The 26,315-nt window shown below is 50.7% G+C and overlaps 7 protein-coding genes across 7 annotated transcripts; 3 read left to right on the forward strand and 4 right to left on the reverse strand.

Annotated features, from left to right (window-relative positions):
• Window positions 1-3,460: 3,460 nt before the first annotated feature.
• Window positions 3,461-4,609, reverse strand: CTHT_0029120 (3-hydroxybutyryl-CoA dehydrogenase-like protein; the record flags this gene model as incomplete). The annotated part of the gene is made up of 3 exons (XM_006693304.1): window positions 3,461-4,197; window positions 4,281-4,380; window positions 4,490-4,609. The coding sequence occupies 3 exons, from the start codon at window positions 4,607-4,609 to the stop codon at window positions 3,461-3,463; spliced, it is 957 nt and encodes a 318-aa protein (XP_006693367.1).
• Window positions 4,610-5,278: 669 nt separating this feature from the next.
• CTHT_0029130 (uncharacterized protein) lies at window positions 5,279-8,973 on the forward strand (the record flags this gene model as incomplete). Its single annotated transcript, XM_006693305.1, has 2 exons — window positions 5,279-5,350; window positions 5,407-8,973. 2 exons carry the CDS (start codon window positions 5,279-5,281, stop codon window positions 8,971-8,973), a joined length of 3,639 nt encoding a protein of 1,212 aa, XP_006693368.1.
• A 1,678-nt stretch (window positions 8,974-10,651) lies between these two features.
• Window positions 10,652-11,311, reverse strand: CTHT_0029140 (uncharacterized protein; the record flags this gene model as incomplete). Its single annotated transcript, XM_006693306.1, has 1 exon — window positions 10,652-11,311. One exon carries the CDS (start codon window positions 11,309-11,311, stop codon window positions 10,652-10,654), a length of 660 nt encoding a protein of 219 aa, XP_006693369.1.
• Window positions 11,312-12,194: 883 nt separating this feature from the next.
• Window positions 12,195-13,551, reverse strand: CTHT_0029150 (uncharacterized protein; the record flags this gene model as incomplete). Its single annotated transcript, XM_006693307.1, has 4 exons — window positions 12,195-12,879; window positions 12,970-13,255; window positions 13,313-13,475; window positions 13,528-13,551. The coding sequence occupies 4 exons, from the start codon at window positions 13,549-13,551 to the stop codon at window positions 12,195-12,197; spliced, it is 1,158 nt and encodes a 385-aa protein (XP_006693370.1).
• A 2,769-nt stretch (window positions 13,552-16,320) lies between these two features.
• On the forward strand, window positions 16,321-17,304 carry CTHT_0029160 (uncharacterized protein; the record flags this gene model as incomplete). Its single annotated transcript, XM_006693308.1, has 1 exon — window positions 16,321-17,304. The coding sequence occupies one exon, from the start codon at window positions 16,321-16,323 to the stop codon at window positions 17,302-17,304; it is 984 nt and encodes a 327-aa protein (XP_006693371.1).
• Window positions 17,305-17,886: 582 nt separating this feature from the next.
• CTHT_0029170 (putative UPF0673 membrane protein) lies at window positions 17,887-19,854 on the reverse strand (the record flags this gene model as incomplete). The annotated part of the gene is made up of 5 exons (XM_006693309.1): window positions 17,887-18,236; window positions 18,313-19,338; window positions 19,415-19,485; window positions 19,702-19,712; window positions 19,807-19,854. 5 exons carry the CDS (start codon window positions 19,852-19,854, stop codon window positions 17,887-17,889), a joined length of 1,506 nt encoding a protein of 501 aa, XP_006693372.1.
• A 972-nt stretch (window positions 19,855-20,826) lies between these two features.
• On the forward strand, window positions 20,827-21,387 carry CTHT_0029180 (glutathione peroxidase-like protein; the record flags this gene model as incomplete). Its single annotated transcript, XM_006693310.1, has 2 exons — window positions 20,827-20,860; window positions 20,924-21,387. 2 exons carry the CDS (start codon window positions 20,827-20,829, stop codon window positions 21,385-21,387), a joined length of 498 nt encoding a protein of 165 aa, XP_006693373.1.
• Window positions 21,388-26,315: the final 4,928 nt, after the last annotated feature.

Below are 26,315 nucleotides of genomic sequence, written 5' to 3' on the forward strand. Positions count from 1 at the left end.
AGGTATGTTTGTCTAGGCATCTCCTAGGCCTGGTCAAAAAGAACCCAATCACCATAGAGCCAACATCAGGGAAGATGCATGTGACAAATCAGATTTGAATAGCATGATCTTGCTGGGTTGCTAAGATCTTGTGGTGTGCTCTTAGGCCTAAGTTCCACCTGCCAACATACCAGCCATCTTATTAATTTCAGGCCGCGTGGGCTGCATGGTGAGGGTTTTGAGCTGAGCGGCATCGGTTGATGATTTGCTAGGTAAGAGGTCCTGACAGGTCCAAATTTCAAATGCCGCCAGAGAATGTTGTGTGAACTGTTTGGATTCACTGCTCGGCCATAGAAAGGGGTTTCGGCATGGTCTCGTCTAACTTGTGGGTGTATCTTGCGTTCTCTGTGTGAGACACCTACACATGTTTCTCCCTCTGTCCTCAATAGCACTTCATACCTGCTAATATTGGCATCCTGTGTCGTATCAAAATGACAGCCTGTTACACTGGCAGAAACATGCAGTTGGTGGTAGCCGAGCCAAGATATCGGTAGGCCGCAGCGACTTGTCAACCGCTTCAGCTCACACCAGGTTTGGATTCTCTCGACAGGCAGATGCAGCAAATGACAAATGGAGATGCTGGAAAGTATCAGACTCGGTAAAGCTCCCTCCGGGTCTTTTACCACGGGAATCAACAAACAGTGTGGGATAATTGTGACGATACAGAGTAACTATGACCTAAGGAGCGCCAGCGAACCGCAGTACATACCAAATGTTCTAGCTGCTCTGGATCGATTCACGTAATGTTTTATCAACCTGTTGATGTCGAGATAAACGATATTTTTCTGATTGGGATTACATGTATGCGATATCTTCATGCACTACTCAGAGAGCAAGCAAACAGCTCTTCGATAACAAGGCGCTCCAAGTCTAGGTTTGCAGGATGTTCGCTGTCATTCCCTGCATTTCATACTTTTATTAACCAAGTGTTCTTTACCTTTTGTTCCGCTGAGCATCTTCATTTTAACCTCCTACTCTGGGCCATCTTTGGGGCGCTCTCCAGATTCTCCGACTAAGGGTAAAACTTGGAACGAGTTGAACAGTTGAAGGAGAACTAACCCTGGTGACAGATGTAAAAGTCCTGAAGTGAGCATTTATGTTCTAAAACCCATGTGGATCGCATGGCTGAGGACCCATAGAACTATGGAGCTACTCACAGAGCCACAATTACATGAAGATGACAGACATATCACAGGCTCAAACATTGACCCACGTTGTACAGGACTCTTGTTGAAGCTTCTGGAAGATTTACTCCTCAGGATAACACACATAAACAGAGACCTTGCCATTGATGTCGTCGATGACAAGCAAGAAAATATCATGGTTGAGGTCCTCCTTTTGATGTCTGGTTTCTACCTGGGCTCACAACTGAGACAAACTAGGTGAAAGAGCATTCACTTCCGGGCTTTCTCCTTAAGTCAGAACAACCTCCACCAAGGGGCTAATCCCTGTCCCATTGAAGCCGCTCTTGGACCGAGAGTATGCATCTCCCCTCATCAGCTGATGGCTTCTGGACCATCTCCCTGTCGTGGATGACCTCCCAAAATAGGAAACGACTTCTCTTGCTTCCGTCTGCAGCTTATCTAGATGCGGATCGCCACCCGAACCTGTCGCCTTAAAGTCCCCATGTCTTCCGTGGCATGGCAGGCGGGAAAATGGGTGGCCGAGTCGGATTCCCCGCGCCTGCCGACACCTTCTTGTACATATTCTCTAGACGCTGTCCCAAGCTTCTTTGTGAAACAACTGGGTGAATGCGAGATTCGACTTGTGGTGTATGGCATAGGAGAACCCAATGAGGCCATGTTTCCAAAAGCATATGGCCTTCAGCAGGCAAACTGCACTTTGATATGAAACATGTGATAGCTATCATACAACGATGGCTGTTACGTGATGATGAAAAGGATCGGAAACTTGCAAAGATAGCTTGTTGACTGTCTGGTAATTTTCTGTTTAGCAGGGACTGATGGAATCTTGTTTGCACCCCGCCCCTCCAGACCGACAAGCCGCTCACTCCGTGACATCCAGGCAGACCAGGGATTCTGGCTAATGAAAATAGATTGCCGGCTCGTGCTTTGTGCCGCGCGCGTGGAGAAAACATCATATCGTCCACGCTGCTGTGCATGTTGGGGACGGCCAACAAGGACAGCTGCACAACCTCTCGCTTCTGCGAGTCAGACTTCTCTCTGGATGGATCTTATGCTGATATTTTTTGCTCTCTAAGCTTACCTTGATGCAGCATATCCCAAAAAGGTGGAATGAATGTCCTGATATAGCTGGCTGGGAGAAGCCGGGTACCTAATCTTGCCTCGACCGGGGAAAAAGTCTTTTTTTAGCGGAGAAGCATCATGAGCATGTGGAAGGTTGCAGCGTGGATTTGGGCTCATGCTCACTTGCCTCTGACTACGCCAGCCTTGTCTGTTTTTTCCTTCACACCCTAAGAAAAATTATGGTAACGAGTGCTTAACGAAAAACAATTCTAAATAAACTAGGATGCTAGATCAGGAAGATTGTGTCAGAAACTTGGAGCTTTAGCTGCCATGATATGAGCTGAAGAACTCTGCTCAGACGCTTCTTCTAGTAACATAAGCGTTTGGAAGGCCTATATCTGTCGAACAGTAACATGCTCTATTGGGAGCAATGCTTTTGTGTCCGGTACAGGAATGTTGGGAGTTTAGGAGATCATGGAGGCAAGCCACGCACAGGTCTGATACTGTTCACTGAAAGCGGGGTCCGTTGGAGAAAAAGAAAGGTACTGATTGATTTTCATTGGAGAAAATATCTTCTCTGGGGCTCATCCCGGTGATGGGCGTTGTTGCAATTTTAGAAAGCAGCAAGTCGAAACGAAAACGACTTAAAAGACGATCCATGCTGCAATGCCTAGTTGCATGACGGAGAAATCAGAGGGATTTAGCAATTGTGGTGGTAGAACACATTGCACTGTGCCCCCAAAGCACCCAAGCGGTACATTTGGCAAAGCCACCGGTAGAGAGACAGGATGGGTTCGTTGATTGAGCCTGATTTGGCAGACCATCTGAGTTGGGTTTGACTGAATGACAAATGACAAACATGAAGTGATCTCTTCTTGACTTTGCTGGAGCCAGTATCCCCTGGCTTGCATTGTTTACTTATCGAAGAGAAGCCCCTGAATCGTTGCCAAGGGAACAACACAACCAGGCGTCTTCAGTCACCCATGCCTCGAGCCCGTGGTCCTGCGGTTGTATTGAATGGAGGGTTTCGCAGCTCGTATGTGACTAGGTGGTAGTGCCTGCAGGGCTCAGAGATCCATTTACGAAATACACGATAGGGGATAGAGAAATTTTGACACTATGATTGCATCACCAGTCAAATACGGCACACACTCACGCGTACACTGACGGCACTGGCCTATGGTATAATTTACGTTTACACTATAGCTAACTGTTTACTGATACTCATAGAAACCCTTCCCACTCTTCTTGCCCAGCCAGCCGGCATCGACCATATTCTTCAACAGGACACTGGGGCGATACTTGGAATCGCCAGTCTCAGAATGAAGGACCTTCATGATGGCAAGGCATGTGTCCAGGCCGATGAAATCAGCGAGCTGTAGGGGGCCCATGGGCACGTTGGTACCGTTCTTCATAATGGCGTCAATAGAGTCACGGTCACCGACACCGGTCTCAAGGCAAATGATAGCCTCGTTGATGTAGGGCATCAGAATGCGGTTGGCCAGGAAGCCCGGACGGTCGGCCGAAATGGAAGGGATCTTTCCAAGGCGCTTGCAGAACTCAATGGCGGTGTCGAGGGTGTCCTGGGAGGTCTGCAGGCCCGAGATGATCTCGACACCCTTCTGCACGGGAACAGGATTCATGAAGTGAGTAGAGACAACGCGAGAGCTGTTGGAGGTGTCGTTGGGGTTGCCACCAGTCGTGGCGGCAGCAATGCGGGTGATGGAGATTGACGAGGTGTTGGTGGCCAAGATGGCATGCTTAGGGCAGATCTGGGCCAACTTGGCGAAGATATCGAACTTGAGCTCGGGGATCTCGGGGACGGCCTCGACGACGAAGTCTACATCGTTGAGCTTTTCGATCGAGGTGGTAGGCTGGAGCAGAGCCCGGGCAGCATCAGCCTGCTCCTGGGTGATGCGCTCCTTGGAGACATCCTTAGCCAGGAGCTTCTCTGTTGCGACAGGCCAGAACGCTGCTTAGCTCATGATGCCGATACAGGATCGAGAGAATCAGGAGATGGCAGTTCTCACGAACCTGCGAAGGCAAGACCCTTATCCAGGGCGGCTTGCGAGGAGTCGACCAGCGTGACGGGGATGTTGGCCTTCTGGGCAGCCACCAGGGCGATACCGAGGCCCTATGGAGGAGGCGCGAAGCATATGTCAGCGGCCGTCAAATTCAATTCACTCATTGTGTGAGATGTGAGAGTGAGACGTCAATTGGGCATGATGAGCACAACAACATACCATCTGCCCTGCACCGATAACACCCAGGCGCTTCACCTCAGCGGCGGCCGGGCGCGCAGCCGTAGAACTGAAAGAGCGCGCATTCCGAGCAGCGAACCGCAGCGTTTGCCTTGCCAACATGACGGGGGACATCTTCACGAACGCTGAATGCAGGATGCAGTGGTCTCTCCTCCAGACTCGGTTAGAAAAGGAGATCGAGGAGCTCAAAACATCCAAGACCCTGACCCCGTCCGGACAAAAGCAAGCACATGAGCATGTGGCCTAGCGCGGCTAACCTCGGTCATGGTTCCCATGCTCCCGATCCCACCGATCCCACCGGTGGGGTCCTTTGCACCGATCGGCGCGATCCTTCCTCAAATGCCGAGTCTTGGCGTCTCAAGGCTTTACAGTGTCTTCTCCGGAAATCGCACGGATAGTTTTCCATAGAACTCGCCAGGAGTTCACAGTGCTTGCTTACTGTTGACTTCTTGTTTGCTCGGGCAGGGATCCGCGCCTTGACGCGTCCCCATCGCGGTCGCTTTTCAAGATTGAATGCTTGCTAGTTTGGTAACGCGTCGCGTCGTGTGCCAAGCATCGCCAACCATCAAATTGTATGCTTACTCATCACTGTCCTTGCCGCCGCAAATAGGCTCAAACAGCAAGCCCCAGTCTCTCAGCTGCATCCTTCATAAGTATCCTCGCAGCAATACTGATCACTTGCGGGCTCGCTTCGGGTATGCCAGAACTAACCTTCTCCCTTTTACGGCAGCATTTGGGGCCTTAGTCCAAGGCCATTACTCGAACACAGAGATGGAAGACGGCGAAGTCAACGATGTTGTGCATCCGCAGGTGCGGGCACATATCAACAGTCTTGTATCTGCTGTAAGTGTCCCTTAGAGCAAACAGGATGGGACTTCCTGCTGACGAGCGCATTCCAGCTCGGCGGTATTAGCATCGACGACGACGGCGGCTATAAGCTTGGTGACGACGCCCTAGAGGTGCTCCGAGACCTCAAAAAATGGATCCGCTTCTACGACGAGAAAACCAACCGCATGGACGTTGCCCGTTGTCTGGCTGAGGCGAACATTGTCAGCACCGATCTGCTGCATATTCTTGCGCTATGGACGCCCAACGAGAACAGCAACAAGTACAAGGCCCGGATTGCCCTCGCTTGTTTCGAGCTCATGGTGCCCCTCACCTGGCCCATCGAGAAAGACCGCGAGACCATGACAATCAACCATCACCGCCATATCCCAGTCCTACAGCTTGCTCAGCTTGGTTACAAGCGTGCCATCATCAACTACGATGCTGCACCCATCCTCAGTACTGCCGTCCGCGTAGCTCTGCCCGCCATGGCCATGCCTATCGGCGAGCGCACTGCCCGTGATCAGGGTATAATCAAGCTCATTCTATATTTTTTAAGAAATATCGCTATGATCACACCTCCTCCTGGCGTCAAATATGAAGGCGACGAATCGCAGATCTCTCGTTCAGCCCTAATCGATGCCTTCTCATACCAAGATATTTTCCTTACCCTCCTGACAATCGCCTCAAACATGGGGGAGGATTTTCGCACCGAGGACGTCATTGTCATGGAGATCATATTCCATCTGGTCAAGCGTGTGGACCCAAAGAAGCTCTTTGTCAGCGAGAAGCAACTAAGCAAGATCAAATCCGATGAGCTTGCCGCTGCCATGCAAAGAGAAGCCGCCATGCTCCGATCCCATGGGAAAAACATGCCAACTCGCCATAGCCGCTTTGGAACTATGATATGGGTCAAAAGGGAGAGTGGCAAGCTCACCACCGTCTCGGGCCAAGAAGCCTTGTTGGACCCAGCTGCTCGTGAAAGGAAGATGGATAGTACCAAGACTTTCAAGCCTCCAAGAAGAGCTAGGAGGGAAGATATGGAGCCCAAAGACTTGGGCCCTCCGGTTACCATCGATGAGAGAGCTCGTCAGCAGCTTGGCTCGTTTGTCTCCGACTTCCTTGACTCAGGTTTTAACCCCTTATTCTCTCATATTCGGAAATCCCTGGAGCGGGAAGCTCCACATGTGCTTCACTACCACCAGAGCCAGTTCTTCTACCTCGTAGCATGGTTCTTGGAAGCAGAGCGTGCACGGCGCAGGGAGAAAAAAGAGTCCAGCAAGGCTCAATCCGGCGAAGATGTGAGCAGTTTCAATCTTATTGCCTCCGTCCTCACTCAAGAGATGTTCATCGCCCTAAACCGCGCCCTGGATCGCGCGTATGGAGACAAGGACTGGCGGCTGTTGACTTCGGCGATGCGTTGCTTCACCCAGATTCTCCTTACAGTCCAGGAAATGTTCGACTCGGGCAACGATGAGGACCAAGAAATTGCCGACAACATTCTAAGCCGGCTGTTTTATGAAGAGTCTACGCACGATGCTGTAGCCAATATCGTCCGCACATACAAAGATCAGGGCTTCGAGTATTTGGATGCCTGTACCGAGCTCGCGCATACGTTCCTGCGCATTCTTGAAGCCTATTCAAAACAAAATGTTGACTTGCAAGTCCGATCGCGTAAAAGGGCCCGTCGGAAGAAAAAGGCAGCCAAAGCTGCCGCCGGAGAAAACGGCGACGAAGATCAGGACGAGGAAGATGATTCCGCTGATGATGAGAAAATGGCTGAAAAAACTAGCCAGGAGAGAAAATTTGACTTTAAGCGCTTCGCAGCGAGATTTACACCTCAAGGTGTGGTTGACACGTTTGTCACCTTCACCAAGTACTACCGAGACCTCGATGATTCTCAGTTGAAGCGTGCTCATCGGTACTTTTATCGGGTCGCCTTCAAACAGGAAATGAGCGTTATGCTCTTCCGTTTGGACATCATCCATTTGTTTTACAACATGATCAAGGGCCCAGAACCCCTGGATAAAAACTCGCCAATGTATAAGGAGTGGGAAGAGCTCGTGAGGCAAATCCTCAAGCGCTGTATTCGGAAATTGGAGGAACGACCAGCCCTCTTCACCGAAATTTTGTTTTCAAAGATCAACAGTACAGCCTACTATCTCGAATATGGCTTTGAAAAACAGACCGTCTCCTCCAACCCAAGACCCGGCGCCGAGCTCGAATTCAAGCGCGAGCTCAGCCGTGACCAGCAGATCGCCATTGCAGTTGGAGTGCTTCTTGACCGGAATCAGACAGATCATCTTGACTGGATCAAGCAGCAGCTTGCTGATGCTGAACGCGAGCGCCGAGCCTGGGAAAACATTGACAAGGCAATGGCCGCTGAGAGACCGGAGGGCGAAGCAGCCTCAAGTGAAGGCACCGGCTTCAAAACAACGCCGGCGTATACTACCGTTCGTCCAGACAATGACGCTCGCCGCAAGGCTATGTTCAAGAATTCTCATCTACGCTTGCTGATGAAGCTCTGTGGCATGGAGCGACTCACTCCGACCCTGGATGAATCACCCGACTCGACATGGATTATTCCAGGCATCATTGATGCAGATACTTTGAAAGAAACCCTTTCTCTTATCAACAAAGCTGAATTCAACCCTCCTACATTCGAAGATGGCCAACTAGCCGAGCACCAGCTTCGCCGCAAGTCTGCTGCACCACGTAAGCGTGCCGCCTACGATGACGATGGCAGTGAATTGCAAGACTTCCTGGACGACGGCGACAACGGGATCCTCTTCCCCATGGGTCCCAGGCTCAAGACGCGTAAGCGCATGGCAGAGGACGGTACACCTCCTCCAAAAAAGCGCCGTCGCCGCCGCCGCGACGGCAGTCAGGAGCCTGAACCGTTGACAGAAGAGCAGCTCGAGGAGCGCCGCCGCGCCAGGCGCAAGAAACAGCTTGAGCGGGCGCGTCGGATCAAGAGCGCAGCGTATGTCAATCCGAGCGACGATGAGACTGATGAAGAGTATGATCGCGAGTTCTTTGCCAAGGAAGCGGCACATCAGGCCGCCAAAGATGCGACATTTGGATTGTATGATGGCTTGCCACCCAAGCCGGGTGGCGTTGAGAGGTCAGAATGGGAGATGTTAATTGGTGTAGACGAGGAAGATGATCAGCCGTTGGCAGACATCGAACGGCGGAAAAAGAGCAAAAGAAAACCACGCGCGCAGAGTCAAGAGAAGAGTGATGAAGAAGATGAAGAAAGTGAGGAGGAGGTGTCGGATGAAGAGTTTGAGGATATCGTTTCTGATTCCTCTTCGGCATCCTCTCCTTCCTCACCAAAACGTCCTATCAGATTGAGGGGAAGAACTCAGCTAAAACAACCGAACATGTCCAGGGATACGGGAACTAATGATGAGTCCGACTGGGAACGTGACGGAGGCCGTGATGGCAATGCTATGGACGTCGACCCGATTCAGCTGAGCCATGAAGGGCCGAGTGGCCAAGAAGCTGGCTCCACTGTCAGCGGTGGTGGTAGTGGTGCTGGAGAGGATGAAGATTACAACGATAAGCCCGTCGCTGCTGCTGCAAGATCACGGCTGCGAGCTAGGGCGGGGTTCATCATCGATAGCAGCGACGAGGAATGAGGGCTACATGGCTAACGAAACTTGGGGGTGTTTCTGCTGCATGGTTGTTAGGGAGTCTGTTCTATGGATTTTCGGATATCATGGGATTGGGCTTAGGGTTGATATCACTAATTTAACAAGAGCTGTGTATTGTCTGGATATCTTGTCTCGGTTGTCTGTGCTTCTCAGGGGCTCTAAGTAAACAAAAGGGGCAACCAGTTTGGGTGGAGCGTATCATTGTCTCGGCAACGATCATCCCTCCAAACCCGACTCTCGAGGGTTAGGGTTTACTACTATTTTGCATGATCGAGCCCCCTAGCGCCATGGGTTACATGACCATGTTGATATTTGGGAGGTAATGTGCAAACTACCTGTAGGCACCATTTCTGCCATTTCCGCTCCTCCCGTTACTGCCGTAATGAACTACCAAGACATCATGATTACTCCGATGCCGCTATTGGTGCAATGGATTGAACCCCGCTGAAAGACACTATCAGAGTCTCAATCATCTTGCCGTGCCAAATTTGAATGCAGTTTGTGCTGTTTCATCAGGGATATGCTGATCAAGCCTGCAATAGAAAGGGCAAGTCCCATGTACCACACTCCCTTAAATGCATCCATGAAGGATTGTATCACTCCTTCATGCCACCCAGCTGGTAACCTGCCCAACTCAGCCAAGTCATCTCGTATCCGGCCAATCTCCTCGGGGCCTCCGGGAAGATCACCAAACCGCTCCCACAGCCGAGCTTTCAAAATGTTTTGATACAAGGCCGAGGCCACTGTGATTCCCAATGTCCCGCCCACTGACCGGAACGCATACGTTGCTGAGGTTATAACAGCTTGGTAAGAATGGTCGACGGCCGCAATGCAGGCGACCATGGTAACTGTCAGCATCCCTCCATAGCCAGCGCCGAGCAGTCCCATTGACACAAACGGGATCCAAGAAGGGGAGTTTTGATCAAGTGTGGATGCAAGAGAGAGAGCGGCCGTTGTGAGGAGCAAGAGGGAAATTCCTAGCCTAACGTATCTTCCGGTTCTGTTCATGATCACTCCTGACCCATAGGAGCCAATGGAGACGCCCACAGAAGAGGCCAATAAACGTAAGCCTGCCTGAGTGGTAGAGTGACCAAGAACTTGAAGATAGAGGGGCATATAATAGAGCGACATCATTGTCACCATGGTTCTGACCTCGTCAGTCCAGTTGTGTACTATGATCAAGGGGAAAGAACACCTACCCAGTGAAGTTTGTAAAGCAAGCTGTGAGGATAGTCCGGTGCAATAGCAGACGCACCGGGATTACTGGCTGCTTTGCACGACTTTCCCACCAAACAAAACTGAGCATCATCACGATGCCCATGGGGATCGTGGTCAGAACGAGGGGATCTGTCCAAGGGACGAGGTTTCCTCCGGCGCTCAAGCCAAGCAAGAGTAAGACGAGGAAACCAACAATCAAGAAGGTCCCGCCAAAATCAATGCGTGAAAGCAATGACCTGTTAGAGATGCGTGGAGGAACGTCCACAAGATACCACACTAGAGCTCCAGATGCCACAATGACTGGTACTTGGACTAAGAATGCAAAGCGCCAACCCCACGGGGAGCTGTCACTGATCCATCCTCCAAACACACCTCCGAGCATTGATCCTGAGCTGTGCACCACGTCAGCACCACAATTATCCAATACGCAGAAAGACCGACGCTCTTACCCATATGCAATATTCCCCACACCCTGCACAACGCCTCTCCTGTTGAGAGGCACCAAATCCGACGCCAGAAACGTGCTTATGCTCATCAACCCTCCACCTCCGACACCACCGATAACCCGACCGACAATCATCCCCCACTTCCCCTTGGCGATGCCGCAGAGCAGGTTACCCAGCGCAAACATAACATTGCTGAATACGAGCCCCGGCCCGCGCCCAATGATATCGGTTAGCCGACCTGATAGCGGCTGAAATGTGGCATTTGCGATCAAGTAAGCAGTGGCGAGCCATGAGAGGAGGGAAAGCGACTGAAACTCGGACGCAATAGGCCCTGAGAGCGTTGCCATGATGGACGAATCCAGCGCTCCCAAGAAGACTCCAACATAAGTGGCACCGAGAGTGAGCCAAATGCGACTATTAGGCAAGTTTGTTGGAGGGATGATGACGGTTTCATCTTCCTCTTGAGGAGAGCGGCCTGGGGAAGGGGAGCAGGAGGACGGAGAGGCGGTTTCAGAGCAGGCATCAGAAGGTAATCGGGTCTGAAGAAGAGGGGTGGATTCGGTTACGGTAGCTGTTAGAGACGAAACCTCTGATGGTTCATCTGCTTGTGTGGGATTGTCGCAACTCAAAGCCGACTCTTGCCTGGGATTGTAAGCCATGGTGAGCCTAGTGAGCGGAGGCTGCTGATGTTAGAGGGTGAGTGTTGGCAAGGTTAGGGATTTTGGATGGTAGTGAAGAGAGAATCGAATGATGAAGATAAATGGATGCAGTATCAATACGATATCACGATATCATATGTCATGCTTCTGTGCTAGAGATGTACAACAAAATTTAAGAAAGGTACTGCACTTATTACCAGGTGGAGAAGCTTAATCAATCAGCGAACTCTGAAGCTGTTTTTCCTTTCCCCGAGTTCGGATCGCGGCTCTGTTTTGACGGCCCGGCCCGGCCCGGGAATGATGTTACAAGGGTTCAGGCTGGACCCACTGGCTAGATCTCAAAAGCGGAAGGCACGCTGTAGTTAATCTGCATCTGCATTGCGATCCCTTCAACTTGTACCCGGCCGGTGATGCTTCGCCAGAGCCGATTGTGGAAGCGACTCGGGGCCTCAGAACCTCGAGTCTTCGGTATACTTAGATCCGAGTTTCGTCCCACCGAAGACCTTCATGTCACCGTGATAATTCGCCAAGTGATCTGCATGAACCCTAACCCTCAGATGAGAACTGGTAGCTTCTGATGGCGTAGTAGATGCCGTTGGCAGTAAATCGTCAGAGATAACTCACAGTTGAGCTCTAAGGCCTCAATCCGGTAGCGATTTTATATATGCATGCAAACCATATTAGGTGTTCTGTTCCTCTGCTGCTCTCGGCTAATTGCTTCTTGAATATGAATGAGCATTGCATTATTTGACCCCCAAGTTCCAACCCCCGGTGCGGGCATACTTCTATTCCATAGTTTTTTTTTTTTTCACAATCCATCACATCCTTACTATTACTGGCTTTCTATGTGTTTCAATAGTGCGCTTTTCACACATTCTGTGAGTCAAATCAACTTCCACGAGTCCCCAGATTCGATTCGAATCTCCCGATTCTCATCAATACTCCGCCTGCCAGCTTCAAGAATGGCCGTGGTCGCAATGGTGTTTTTCAGTGTTGGCAAACCCTTATTATCGTAATCTGCAGGTTTGCTGATGCCAGCATTGATAGAACGGCATGCATCGACGAACTTTTCTATTGAGACATATCCATATCCACTCTGGCCGTTGAAGTTCCCGTTCTCATCAGGCGCATACCGCATGTAAAAAGGATTGTACCATACGACTTGTCCTGCCGAGTCCTCGGCCACATCATAGCCACGTTTTGCTTGATTGATATTGATCTCACCGCCTTTGGCGAGATAGTGGAAATACTGATTCGAATGTACTCCGGCTCTCTGAGGAGCTGTCCACGAGGCGGTGTAGACTGCTGTTGCGTGCTTGGTGGGGTCTCCCTTCTTCTCCCAGTGAACAAGTAATGAGATTGTATCCTCGGTTGCTTCGTTGCATCCAAGGCTCGTTGCAACACCTTTTGAAGCAGAAGCTGAGACTTTAACTGGGACGTAGCCCAAGGGAGAGACCATTGAGTCGCAAATATCGATGTGGTGACTGTTCAGATAGTACGAGATATCGGAATCAACGCCGGCCCAAGCCTTGAACGTTTCGAGTTGAGACTTAGGCTGTGACATGTAACTGTAAAAATAGTTAAAGTCTCCCAATTTTTGGGCCCGGACTCTGGCATCCCAATAGGCCGGATCGTAGCGTTTATGATGTTCCACATACACAAATACACCATGCTTCTCAGCGGCCTGAATAAGGGCAACATGGTGCTCGAGCAATTTGACAACTGGCTTGGTTATCATGACGTGGATGCCGCGCTCGATAGCGTAGAGGGCAATAGGAAAATGTGTCGTATCTGGTGTGAAGATAGTGACAGCGTCTCCAGGCGAAAGGGCGTCAATGGCCTTCTTGTATGCTTCAGGGTCAATTGTGTCATCGGCAGGCCAGGACTCGAACGAGGTGTCCATGCCGTTATAGACGAGAGAGATATTCTCATAGAGGTGCTTCCCTGGGCATCGGGTCAGAGCTAAGCACAACAGATCGACCGCCCTGGCAATGAACCTACTAATGGCAGGAAACTTCGTCCCATTGACACCCACCATGCCCAGTTTTCCCACTTTGCCTCGCCGCCTAAGATCAAACATGCAGAGCCCTACAACTCCAATCTTTTTGTCTGAACTCGAGGCACCACCGCCGACAAAGCCGGTGGTGTACTCGCCTGTACCAACCTTCCATAAGGTCAGCTATGACAACTGACATCCTTCGAGGGGGGAGCCTTACCATCAAGACATTCAGAGGCTTCATCCTGGCTAATGAGGGGTTTGCACTTCTCTGGGATAATGCGTACTTTTACAACAAAAGGAGCTCAAAATGGTTTTGCTCAAGACACAGCCAGTTAGTGTACCATGGAAGGTTGAGAGGACCTGGTGGATCTGTGGGTGAGATGAATATGGTTGGGTATTTCAGCGCCTGTAACATGCCAGGGCCGAGGCAGACATTAACTGCTGCCACTCAGCCTGCCAACCTGCCACAGTGCTTCCTGCATCGTAGCATGCTGATCCCGCAACGTCACCTACCTGATGGGCCTGGACTTAATCTCCCGAGCCGGCTGGCAGGAACTTAGTAAATCATTCCACTCGGCATGGCCGTTGTCAGTCTCTAGCCTTTCCGGCGGGGAAGAACTTGAGATGCTGTTGCCCGTCCCAGCAGTTACACAATTAATAAGGAGCTTTTACTTTTACGTGGGCTGGAAAGTCGGAAGTCTGACGGAGAGAGGGGCCAATTGGGGCGTGGATTTGGAGGCTTTATGTTGAGCTCTGGCACAGTAAAACACTATACAGCACACTCCCAGCTCTCAGTTTTTCGCCATTTTTACTTGATGCTTGTCTTATCAGCAGCTGTCGTATGAACCAGTTATTATCTCTCTCAGAGCTCGAGGACTTTCCTATGCGAAGTTTTCGAGGAACGGTAGACCTCTTTGATCCTTGAATGCTCCTGCCCCTCAGGCAGCTGGGGTCCGGTTCCTGGAATACCTGGTGCTGCTGTGGAGATTGGAGAACCGACAGGGATCGAGACTCCACTCGGGGAACATTGCCCCGCGCGCCCACCCCTCCTCCCCACGTTCTTCTCCGCACGGGAAAGGATCCACAGGACAGGTTTCCATCATGGCCACAAAGTCCAGTGATTCTCAACGACCATGCCTTTGGTCTTTTCCCACGAAGCAACCCGCAACCCTTGCTTGGCCCACCAAGAGCCTCTTATCCCGCCAGGCTAAATGCGATCTTCCAACAGTCTCTCTTCTCCTTGTCGCCTGTCGCTCCATTGCGGCAGTCCTACGCGTAAAAAAGCGACTTCACCGCCCTGCAGAACTTTTACCAGGCCCAGCCCGTCTGAAGCAGGACGGCAGGCCGTTTCTTGTTTTGCTTTCAACCGAGATCTCTGGCAGCTAAAGAGACATCCTGATTGGAGGAAATTATTTTCCCGTCGCACATCAAGTAACCTACAGGAAGCACGCCCTCGCTGCAGCCTTTATTTCCAGGGCTCTTTTTTCAACATGGCCGTGATGAGCGTTGAGGCCCTGGGAAGGCTGCGAGCTCAGTGATGACACCGCCACAGCGTCTCAATGTGTCTATCAAGTTCAGGTTCCTATGTAGGTATGGTCTGAGTGCTCGGGACCAGCTCCAGAAGTCCCAAACTTTAGGTTGATCAGCAAACTGCGATGTCGATATCTGGTTTTGTGCCTTTCTCTCGCAAATACAGGTCTGCCATACCAGGTACGGATTTCTTTCAGATACCCTCATGCCACACCACACTGTGCTCTCTCACATGAATCAACTGTCAGCCTGAAAATCATGCAGCTGACAACTTTACCGGAATGCGTTTGTGTTCCTGGCTTCTGTGGGGTAAGGCGCTATGTAGACAGAAGCCATTTTCATTTGTGCTGTGGCGTCTTTCCATTTTTCTTCCTCCCCGCACACCATCTTACATAGCCCCGCAATTCTGCCGCCATACTCTTTCTTCCCGTCCAGCTGTCGGCCTAGAGCACACACTGCAGGCTCACTGGATGACTACCTACCTAGTTGCTCTAGTGTGCTTCTTGTTCAATTCAGCCGTTGTTGTTGGCAAATACAAGTGGGATGCTGGACTGTGCGGCATTTGGACCTCGCCCTCACTTTGCTTGTCCATGCACGTCAGTGCATGGTCTGATGTAGGATTGCCTTTCAAAGCACACTTCTGGCCTGCAACAAGAGACCTACATTGTCTAGATCTAGACTGGCATGGGAACCTGATAACGACCAACACGTGAATGAAACCTTCTTCATGTTCAGACTCTTTCTCACTCTCGTGAGGAGTCCCTCGATCTCCACCCAGACATCAGGCCAATGAGCATAGGCTTGATGCTCACGGGATAACTAGGCGGATGATATTAACAAAGCCTGCTACTACACAACAACTCATCCAAGTCATTGAGAGGACTGGGCATCAACTCACTGGGCTTGTCTGGTCATGACACATGCAGATATGCGTGATTTCTTTGCCCAGTTGACCTAACTAAGGCATATATTACAAGACTGTATACCTAACCGGGTAGCTTAGTTCCTGGACTACCTGCTTGGTTAGTGCCGTTCTGTCTGTTCCTCTCTCGGTACGTCTCACCCGTCGTTGCATGCAATCCTTCCCGTTTCTCTCCCAGAGTTTTGGACTCATCTACGCATTTCTTTTTGAGGCTATGGCTCTGGTGTCAAGCAGGATCCGCGGAGCTGTCTCGATGACTCGGGTCCTCTGCAGGCGACAGTCATACACCATTTTGTCATCCTCCTCTCATCCCTTCCCCACTGGTTAGTTTCGCTGAAAATTAAATCAATGGCACTTGCCGTATGGTCTTTGAAGTTCTGTCGGTCCTTTATAAGTAGCCATCTGTCCACTGTCCCACTCCCGCTGACTCCGGCCCTCTGCTACCCTTTCTTTACACGTGCTCACCATTACTCGAGCTTTGGTATCTTTGTCCCCTCTTGTTGCTTGAAAAACCACAATCCATCTCTCCCTGGAAGCATCTACGCTCTTCGTACCATCATGACTGTTGCCAACAATGCCACAAATGGTCATCGAAGCACGCGGAGGCCGCTCCCCTGCGGCATCTATGCTCCTACAATGACCTTCTTCGACCCTGAAACCGAGGACATTGATATTCCCACTATCAAAAAGCATGCCCAACGACTTGTCAGGGCTGGCCTTGTGGGCCTTGTTACCATGGGCTCGAACGGAGAAGCCATCCATTGCACACGGGAGGAGAAGTTAGCCGTCACACAAGCTACCAGGGAAGCTCTCGATGAGGCTGGCTTCACTGAAACCCCCATCATCATCGGAGCGACGGAGGGTAGCGTGCGTGGCACCGTTGAGCTGTGCAAGCTGGCATCTGAGTTCGGCGCGGACTACGCGCTGCTCTTGCCGCCGTCCTACTTCCGCGCCCTGATGGATGAACAAGCCGTGTATGACTACTTCGTCGCAGTGGCAGACGAATCCCCCCTCCCACTGATCCTGTACAACTACCCGGGCGCCGTGGCCGGCATCGACATGGACTCTGACCTCTTGATCCGCCTGGCCGCCCACCCCAACATCATCGGAACCAAGTTCACCTGCGCCAACACCGGGAAACTGACCCGCGTTGCGCTCGCCACCAACGCCAAGACCCCTTGGTCCGAAGGCTCCGGCTACATGGCCTTCGGTGGCATGTGCGACTTCACCGTACAGACGCTGGCCAGTGGCGGCAGCGGCATCATTGCCGGTGGCGCCAACGTCATGCCCAAGGTATGCGTTCGCGTCTGGCAGCTGTACGTCGAGGGCCGTAAGCAGGAGGCCATAGAGCTGCAGCGCATCTTGTCCAAATGCGACTGGGTTCTAACAAAGGCCGCCATTGCGGGAACTAAATCCGCCATCCAAAGTTACTTTGGATATGGCGGGTATCCCAGGAGACCGTTGAAGCGATTGGATAAGACGCAGGTGGCAGCAATCGAGGAGGGAATTAAAGAAGTAATGGAGATAGAGAAAACATTGTAATGGGGTGAAGCCGCTAAGGGTGGCGTTGTGAGCTCCAACAGGGGATTCCTTCCAGTTTTTTTTTTCTGGCAAACTGCAGCGATCCTTGGCGATTTTGCTGTGCACATGCTCTCAAAATAGACTAAAAGACAACATGATAGCTGTGCTTTCGTTTACGAGGAGCAAAAATGGTATGCTTTGGATCTAACAATCGCACATATGAACCTCGGTGGCTTAGGATACCTGGGAGTCAGCACGGGGCTTCCCGTGCTCTGCTCGACGATAGACCATGGCTTTTGTCCACATCGTGGGATTGAATCAGCCGTGTTTAAACCGTGAGGAATGTCTTTCAAGGGTGGATTATTATATGTTTCGGGAAGAGTTAATGTTGAATGTAAGGGTACTTGGCTGTTGAGTTCGAAGGGAAAAAATATTTTTTTGAAGGAACTTAAATTGAGTATTCTTGTTGCAGGGTTCGGCATCTGTTGTTCTGTGGCCACTTCCTGTCAGGTCAACAATCGGAAAGTACTCCGCGACGGATGGTGTATACTGGATTTCTACTGTGAGGTCGGCGACGGGATCTCCTCATTTCCCATTGTCCGATCAAATGTTGTACTTCTTCGGCCCCAATTGAGCCACACTCTCGTCAACCTCGTCTCCAAAGAGCATTCTTGCCATCAGATAACCGGTACCAGGCCCATTTTGGATACCCCAACAAGAATGGCCAGCAGCAACCCACAGGCCTTTTGTTGCCATTGGGCCGATGAGAGGACCAGTTTCTTCACCGTCACGCTTGTGTAGCGGTAAGTAGCACGCCTGGCGGGTCTTCACTGGTGCAGAAGCCAGTTGTGGCGAGATCGTCCCGATGTAGGCGATGATGTCTTCGCACCGGGACAGGTCGGTTTCGACTTCCTCGGCAGTAGGGGGAAGAGGAACATCGTTGTCGGTTTCACCTGCAAGAGATATCAGCCCTGGCTGTACTAAACAGGACAAGTAACGGAGCCATTGCAGTGGTGTTGCTGTACGTACCACAGGCATACACTTCTTTCCCAGGACGTGCATACACCTCGGGATCTACATGTCGTCCATGGCGCCGTCGTTCTCCCCTTGCGGCCATGTGCTCAGGAACCCACTTTGCAGGAAGCTGAATGCTGGTAAAAACGGCATACGGGCTGACGTCGGCTTCGAAGACAACGCTGTGTGCGCGGATGTTGCCAATCTGAGTCTGTGGCAAAAGTTTTCCCGTCCAAGGTCCGGCAGTGACGACTACGTCTGTTACATCGTCGATGGTGCGGATTTCGTTGGTAGCTCGGTCTTCGTACTCGACACTCTGGACTCGCTTCCCTTTCGCAATCGTGCCTTTTGTATTTGTCTGGCCCTCTGCATTTTCCTCGCCCTCGCTCTCACTCTCAACCTCACCAATCTTCATAACCTTTGCTCCTTCTCGGATGTCAACACCAGCTTGCTTTGCGAGCTCTGCGATCGTTTGGGTGAAGTACCGGGGGTGTACTTGAGCTGTTTCCGTTACCCCTGGGGTTCCCATCTCTTCGTAATGTGTCACTAGTCGGCCCTCAATCCAGTCAAGATCTGGTGGGAGGGGCGAGTCCTTGAGCAACTTCGCTGCGGCTTCGTCTTGCTTGGGCAACTTCTCCCAATACTTGCCCTTTTCCTCGAGTTGCGCAACGCTCTCCAGGGAAAGCTTTCCATTACCATCATCATTGTTCGGTCGTGAAGGAGGTGTAGGTACCCGCTTGCGCTTCCTCTCTTTCAGGTCGGCGGCCTTGACAACAGCATAGACACTCCCGCAACCCAGACCGCGTCGATAGCCCCATTTCTTCTCGCCGTCATGCTCGGCGGCCAGTTCTTTGTGCAAACGATAGGATAAAGGTACTAGGCAGTCCGGGTAAGCCCATAGAGCGAGCAGGCCACCTGCCTTGCCCGAAGCACCGGCAGCAATCTCAGTAGCCTCGAGGAGGGTAACGGTATGCAGTGCGGGGTTGAACTTGGGATGGCGAGTTATGTAGTAGGCCGTCGTGCATCCGATGATGCCACCGCCTAGTAGTCATTCACAGAATGCGTCAGCATATGCAGCTTGGACAGATGCTCAAGGAGATCCACGGATGAAACTTACCAACAATGACGATGTGCCTCCGTTCCTGCGTATCCATATCGCCCGGAGCTCTGCCGACGCCACGAGAACGACTGTTCCAGGTCACAGCGCCGGGCTTCCCAGGATGAATACGGCAACGATATGAACAAAGACAATTCGGTGTGGATTGATAGCTGTTAGTATCTCCTCTTCTATCATTCAAGAGACCGCATCAGTAGAAGATTTTAATATTGCCTGGATTCGAGGTAGGAGAGCAGTGATGCAAAGGACGAGCAAAGGCCCCTCCGGCTTCACTGTTCGTAACTTACAAGCCCTGCATCTGTAATTTGTAAAATACATCAGTCTTGGCCTTCATTCGGAAGCTTCTTAAGGCGGAGAATCCACGTGGCGAGACATGGAATCAAGCGTCTCACTGTTACAAGATTAACAGGGGCCCATCCAAGATGCGAGCGATCGCCCATTTTGGTGTGACACACAAACCCAGAAAGTCTATATGCTTCAATTCTTGGGACTTTGAGCTACACTGCAAGTTTTTTCAGTTTTTAAAGCTCAAACTCTCCCAAATAACATCGATAAATCTCTGCTATTTGATAGTAGTTTATCAAGATCTGTGAACCGATCAAGTACTCCCTACTACCTGACCACTTTATCTAGATTCTTACTACATATCCATATATTTCTTCTATTCTCCTGATAATATGCCTGCATTTTATCAGCACCTAGTAGTATACCTGGGGTAAACGGGGCCTCTTTCGACCACATCTTTCTGTCACACTCTCTTCATGTGCTGCTTTTGGTGGTGACAATGGAATGTGTGTCTTGGAATCGGCACACGGAAGTCTCAAAACCCCGAGACATGGAGGGGCTTACGAACTCCCATGGAGACGGACCAGGAGGGTGCGCTTGGTCTCCCGCTGCGATCCATGCTCTGGTCCTGACCCTCCCAGCAGAAATCCACACGTCTGGAAAATGCTGTTCCGACAGTGATTGATCGCCCAGCCCTTCCAACCCCAAGTACCATGTCGTAGTGCCGCTGGCCAATGGGATCCACAACAGCCGCTGGCCATCGCGTGAACTCCGTCTCGGATCACAAGCTCATATGCCCCACGTTTCCAAAGTTCCATCAGGTCGCAAGTTCCCACCTCGCACTTCGCTTGTTCAAATCCATGCTTCTCTGTTGCCACAGCTTGAAGGAAGCAGGCCTTCGCGTCTTGATTACTCGCCCCTTCATTGTACTATTGAAGCCATTTATTGCAACAAGTTCTGCTACTATCTCTTCTCCCAACGGTTCCATATCATCAGCAATAACACATAAGCGACTCCTCAAACGAAAGGCGCATCTGACCTGTGTCTTCAAACTCGACAAGTCTCAGGGATTTTCTGTTGCTCAATCTAGACTGCAGCCATCGGTGTTTCAAAGACCGCTCACAACCATGTCTTCTTTCTACGATTTCAAGCCTCTCGACAGTGAGTGAAGCCAAGTTCCACATCTTGTCTTCAATATCACAAAGCTCACGTTACATGTCTCAGAGACTGGCAAGGAAGTGGATTTGTCCAAATATAAGGGCAAGTTTGTCCTGGTTGTCAACACAGCTTCCAAGTGCGGATTCACCCCTCAGTATGCCGGCCTTGAGAAGCTGTACAAGTCGATCCGTGAGAAGCACGGTGACAAGTTCGAAATCCTAGGCTTCCCTTGTAACCAGTTCGGCTGGCAGGAGCCCGGTACCAACGACGAAATCCAGCAATTTTGCCAGCTCAACTATGGAGTCACCTTCCCCATCATGGCCAAGATCGATGTCAATGGCCCCAATGCCATCCCTCTTTATCAGTGGTTGAAGTCTCAAAAGCCCCGTTTTGGAGGCTATGTCGAGCGTGTCCTCTGGAACTTTGAGAAGTTTTTGATCGGGAAGGATGGCAGTGTCAAGGGGCGATGGCTGTCCGCTACCAAGCCAGAGTCGCTGGAGCAGACTATTCTGGAGGAGCTGGAAAAATGAAGTGTTTTTGAGTCAAAGATGATGGCGTTCGGAGTGAGGGGGGACAATAAGAAGTGTCGACAAGACTGTCTCGTTTGTTGGTGTCTTCCATATTCTTTATACCCAGCAGATAGGCCTTGTGCTTTCGCAAGAATCCAATATCAGTGCTTCCGCGCATTTGGCCAAAAGGATTTACAGCTGTTTATAAGCCAACCAGTGCCGGTAGTTGGTCATATGTTGATAACCGAATTACGCTCCTGTTTCCTACTAAAATGTTGTTGTCTGAGGACTAACCGAGTCAAGGATACCTACGCTCATTTCTAACCATACTCAAATCATTCTTGACAGTGTATCTCCCGTCTGACGTTAAGTACAACTGTCAGCATCTAACCTTGAGTTTTTCTTTGAGCTCACTGATAGTTCTAAAGTCGGTTACACTCCGGTAATCGGCCTGTCTCTCCCATATAAGTTGTGTCCAAACTGGCTGCGGAGGGATGCATGGCTTTGGTGGTGTTTTCTCGACTTCCTTGGGCATTGCCTAGTTCACAGCGATACTACCTATGCTCTTTCTCCGTCCATGCCTGAGGTCCCTCAGTATTAGTCCCACAGTAACCGTCACAATTTTGAATAGCATTATATATGCATTGTCAACTCATGTTCCATTACTTTATTACAGTTCGCTACACAACCCTGAACTTTCAAGACCCAATGTATTACTTGTGTCGATGCTCAGAATACTTGCAAGGCTCCATCACACCCATTTACCTGCTCTACGAAGCTTCCTCGACGCTCACGATCTTCCTCAATTCTTCATAAAAGTCACCTCTATCTACAATTATCCTGGATTTGTTCACTAATATTCCTAATTAAAACATACGGCTAGCTCAAGCATCGCTTGTCCTGCACTCCAATGAGATAACGGGCTTCCAATTACTCAACAAGGGGTTAATGTTCAGAAAAATTTGTCATCATTCCAAGTCAAAAAGTCTCAGTCAGTATTACACTTTTTTTTTCATCCTCGTGAGCATTGTCAGAAGCGACTCCGTTTTCAGACGTTTTCGAGGACGGCATTCTGCCTTGGTTTCTGGTATCAGGAACTTAACAAGTATACCAAGGCAACTGCCCAATTAGCTCTCTTTTATTCAATACTGCGACCGCAATAAGAGCACACCTATTACCTACGTCTCGATTCATCTGCACACGAGCATGGATCTTACCTATCTGCCCATGTTCGCGGAAAGATGTGTAACCTACAGCATTCTTTCTCTGTTCAAAACTGTTCCATGATGGTATATGTCTGACTCAAGCTGGATACTGCCTCTCGTACTACCAATGTTTGTTATTTATTTGCATCTTTGTTTACTAAGCCGGATAGTCTGTCTCGATACCACAACAAGGCTCACAGATACTTTAGAAGAGGAAAAAGAAGACGAACCAACGATTATGACGTATAGGTACTCAACAGGTATACATAGCCTTTGAGCGGTTTCGCACTCTGCCACCTTGTTCCAAATCAGCTGTGATTCTCCAGATCTTTGATGAAACAGGGAACCACATGCTCCTCGATGTGCAATAACTGCGTACGATGCAGAGAATATGTTGAACCAACTCTTCAACAGCCGGCAGCCTCTGAGTCAAGATCCTTACACGGAGCTTGAATGTTGAAACATCGACCTTGCTTTTTTTTTCAATATCACAAGGTCTACTACCATATGAGCATAATAATGTAAACTCCGTAGAGGTTGTTGATAAGAAAGCATACTACTCCTGGGAAATATCGAGTATTCCCTTTCTGGCAGCTGCATTGCTATTGAGCAAGGAGACAATCACATGTCCAGCGGTTTAGATATCAATAAAAGGAAAACTTGAAGACCTCAACCCATGCAAATTTTATGCAATGTCCTCCAAGTACCCCCACGCAATGGTCCAGACATCTGGAGGATTGTAAGTGTTGAATTCTGATCACAATGGAGACAAACCCACCAGCAGATAAGCCGAGACATATTAAGACACCCACTCGAACGGCATGGCAACAGACATGACTCTATTACATCAGCCTCGCAAACACCGCAACTTTTGTCATACCTGATGAAGGGAGTTAACTTGGTTGTCATGGCGGCATGTCGTTGGGCCCAAACCAACAGGGACAATCCCACTACGTTGACGTACGGTGAGTTGGAAGAAAGTCAAAGGGACTGGTTTGGAGGAGTGAAACACAGTGTTGTGTGCAACTTAAAAATCGACCTGTCTGCCTGCTTTAACACAAGGATGCACTTGGTACACCGACATATCAGTAGGGCTAGTTGCGATGTCTCACAAGTTACCTTTGAGCCGAATGTGATGCTATTCATAGCCCGGCGCGCCTGCAACTCCTTAAAGGGATTTGCAAGCCAGGGAGGGAAAGAGTGGGAGGGGGAATATTCTCCGCATGATCCAAGAAGGGTGTCATCACCTTGCAGTGAACCCCAACCCATATTGTGGGTTACCTAGGTCCCTACGTAGGAACTGGACCTTGATGACGATGCTGCAGTTTATGTTCAACTTTCATCCACGTATACTCCCATAAGTTACCTAATGTGTCATCCTAGCTGTGGAGATCTGGGGAAACAACACCGCTTGACAAGCTTGAAACCTGGGTTGAGTGCTGTTGCGAACCGGGGGATGACACTCGACTCCGAGGGACTGGGAAAGAACATAAGGACCACGACCCGTGGATATCCGAATCCTCTCGAGTTTCCAGGTTGTCGGGGAAGAGGAGTCAGGCCTGGGGGATGCTGTCGTGACAGAGAGGGATGATTCCCCAGACTTTCCCCACAACCCTGGTAAAATTACTGGAGAATGACGGGTTGGGAAGATTAAGTCGTACGTAATATCTGAAGACTTTTGGTCCCAGAACACAGCGACTACATCAACTTGAGGTGCCTTCTTTTACACATTTGGAGAGCGAGCAAGTGATACACTCAGGCCCAACTGCCTGGGATGTTTCAGTTTCTTTCATCGGCGGGGTGCGATACCAGCTTGGTTTTCAGGGAACACCCAGTCCGGCACCCCAGTGGTGAAATAGGGCCAACATCCAGTAACTCTATCTCAACGGGATTATGAATGATGGAACTGTGACTTTTTGATAACGAGCATGCTGGGCTCGAGCAGGATGAGAGGCTCTCCTAAGAGAACATGCCACCACTAAGCAGTGGCGACATATGGAGGACAGGCCTGCCAAGCCAAACAAGCAACCAAACAGAATCAGCAAACCGATGGGTCGACGAACGACGGCAGAAGCATCAACCGCTGCGCCACGTTCCTGGCTTCCGACCCCTCGGTCACAAACTCGGTTAGACCCAGAGCGCCAAGCTGCGGGGGGGTCTCTGGGGACGTGCGCTTCGAACGTCGTTCTGCCGGGGAGTTGAAATCGAGAAAAAATCGACACTTTTCCCCGTGAGGCAAGGCGCGTGCCAAGATTGCAACGTCCTAACCCCCGGGTGGTCCAATTCCATATCTCATCCCCTCTCCCACATCTTACCCCGCCCACACCTCTCGGAGAGAGCCGCTTGGCGATGGTGATGGAGGAAAACTTCCCGAAGTGTCGAGCAAAAAAATGTCGACCGGTACCAGTAGGGCAAGATAAAAGCTGGCTGCTGTGTTCTGTTGGAAATGAGAGTAAACTGGGAAAAACAGCGTATGGCTCTCGTGTTTTGAGTTCTTACATGTACTTTCATCGTGGGTAAAGGAGGGAGGGCTTGGAGGCCCTCGTGCTCTGTGCTGCAGGAAGAGACAATTAATTCTCGGGATGCCCTCGTCTCTCACAGTCCAGCTCGCCAAGCTCTCAGAGTTGTTAGTGGGAAGAGAGAAGGATGGCGGCTTGCAGCGTGATGGCGCAAGCTTCGTGCCGCGTGCCACAGTGGCCACGCTCGGTGCTGTTGCCCGCTGGGCCCAGTGTTCTAAACAATCGCTGAGGAGACAAGGTATCTGGGCTGGTGACATTTGCTGGCCAACTCCTGTCATTATGAACGATGGCCGACATGGCTTGAAAAACCTCGTGATTGCGTTTCGTGAGGACCAAGCTAAACGCTTTCGGGAGGGCTACACTTGAGGAAGGCATCCTCCCCAGTTCTGAGCTCGATGGGGGCTTACGCTGAGATCAGGCCAGATTGCATACTTGCGGAGGCTTCTCCTGTTCATCATTCGCTGGCTTCATAGGATCGCGGCGGACGGTTGCCAAGCCCTGGGCAAGCAAGAAATCCCCCCCGCTGACAGACAACGGGAGCCAACTTGCGGCGCCGCGCTGGCGTGCAGAGCAAAAAGGGCCGTTTCCTCAGCCATATCTCTTGGCATTTTAGTGGGTACTCAAAATCTGTCATTTTCATTGGCTGCATGAAACGGATCGGGACAAGAAGCTCGGCCAATCGGACGTGCATGCATTGTCGGCCTTGGCCCAAAAATGGCCTAAAGTCCGCCCCTCGCCAATCTTTGCGACCTCCAAGCACGCAACGCCAGGAGCTTTCTTTGTGAGTTGGGAACACTTCGCGGGCGATCACCGTCCCAAATCTCCTAGCTTGCAGGGACCCAGGCGTCAGCACATGCAGGGACGCCGCTTTGCTGGATTTGCTGGATTGCTGGATCTTTAGATCGCCCCTCAGGCGCTTGCAACTGAGCGAGTCACATCGTGCTTCTCCTGATCTCCTCATCGTTCGTCTCCGTCTCGACTTTGTCAGGTACCATCGGTTAGCACTAGCTTGCATCCTTTCTACGGTTCGGCCCTCGATTCGCGATCTAGGCGCGTTCTAGCGCTCGAGCGCGAAGACCAGCAATCTCCGTTCTCAGCTCTGTTCCATACAATACTTATTACCAACAAGGAGAGCTTGGAAACTGACATGTGAAAGTGATAACCTCGCTGCTACCCTTCGAGAACAACCTAGCCTTCGGTTGTCGGCAGCTTTCTGTGGAGACTA

The sequence above is a fragment of the Thermochaetoides thermophila genome (assembly GCF_000221225.1).
Source record: "Thermochaetoides thermophila DSM 1495 unplaced genomic scaffold scf7180000011816, whole genome shotgun sequence".
Classification (NCBI taxonomy): Eukaryota; Fungi; Ascomycota; class Sordariomycetes; order Sordariales; family Chaetomiaceae; genus Thermochaetoides; species Thermochaetoides thermophila.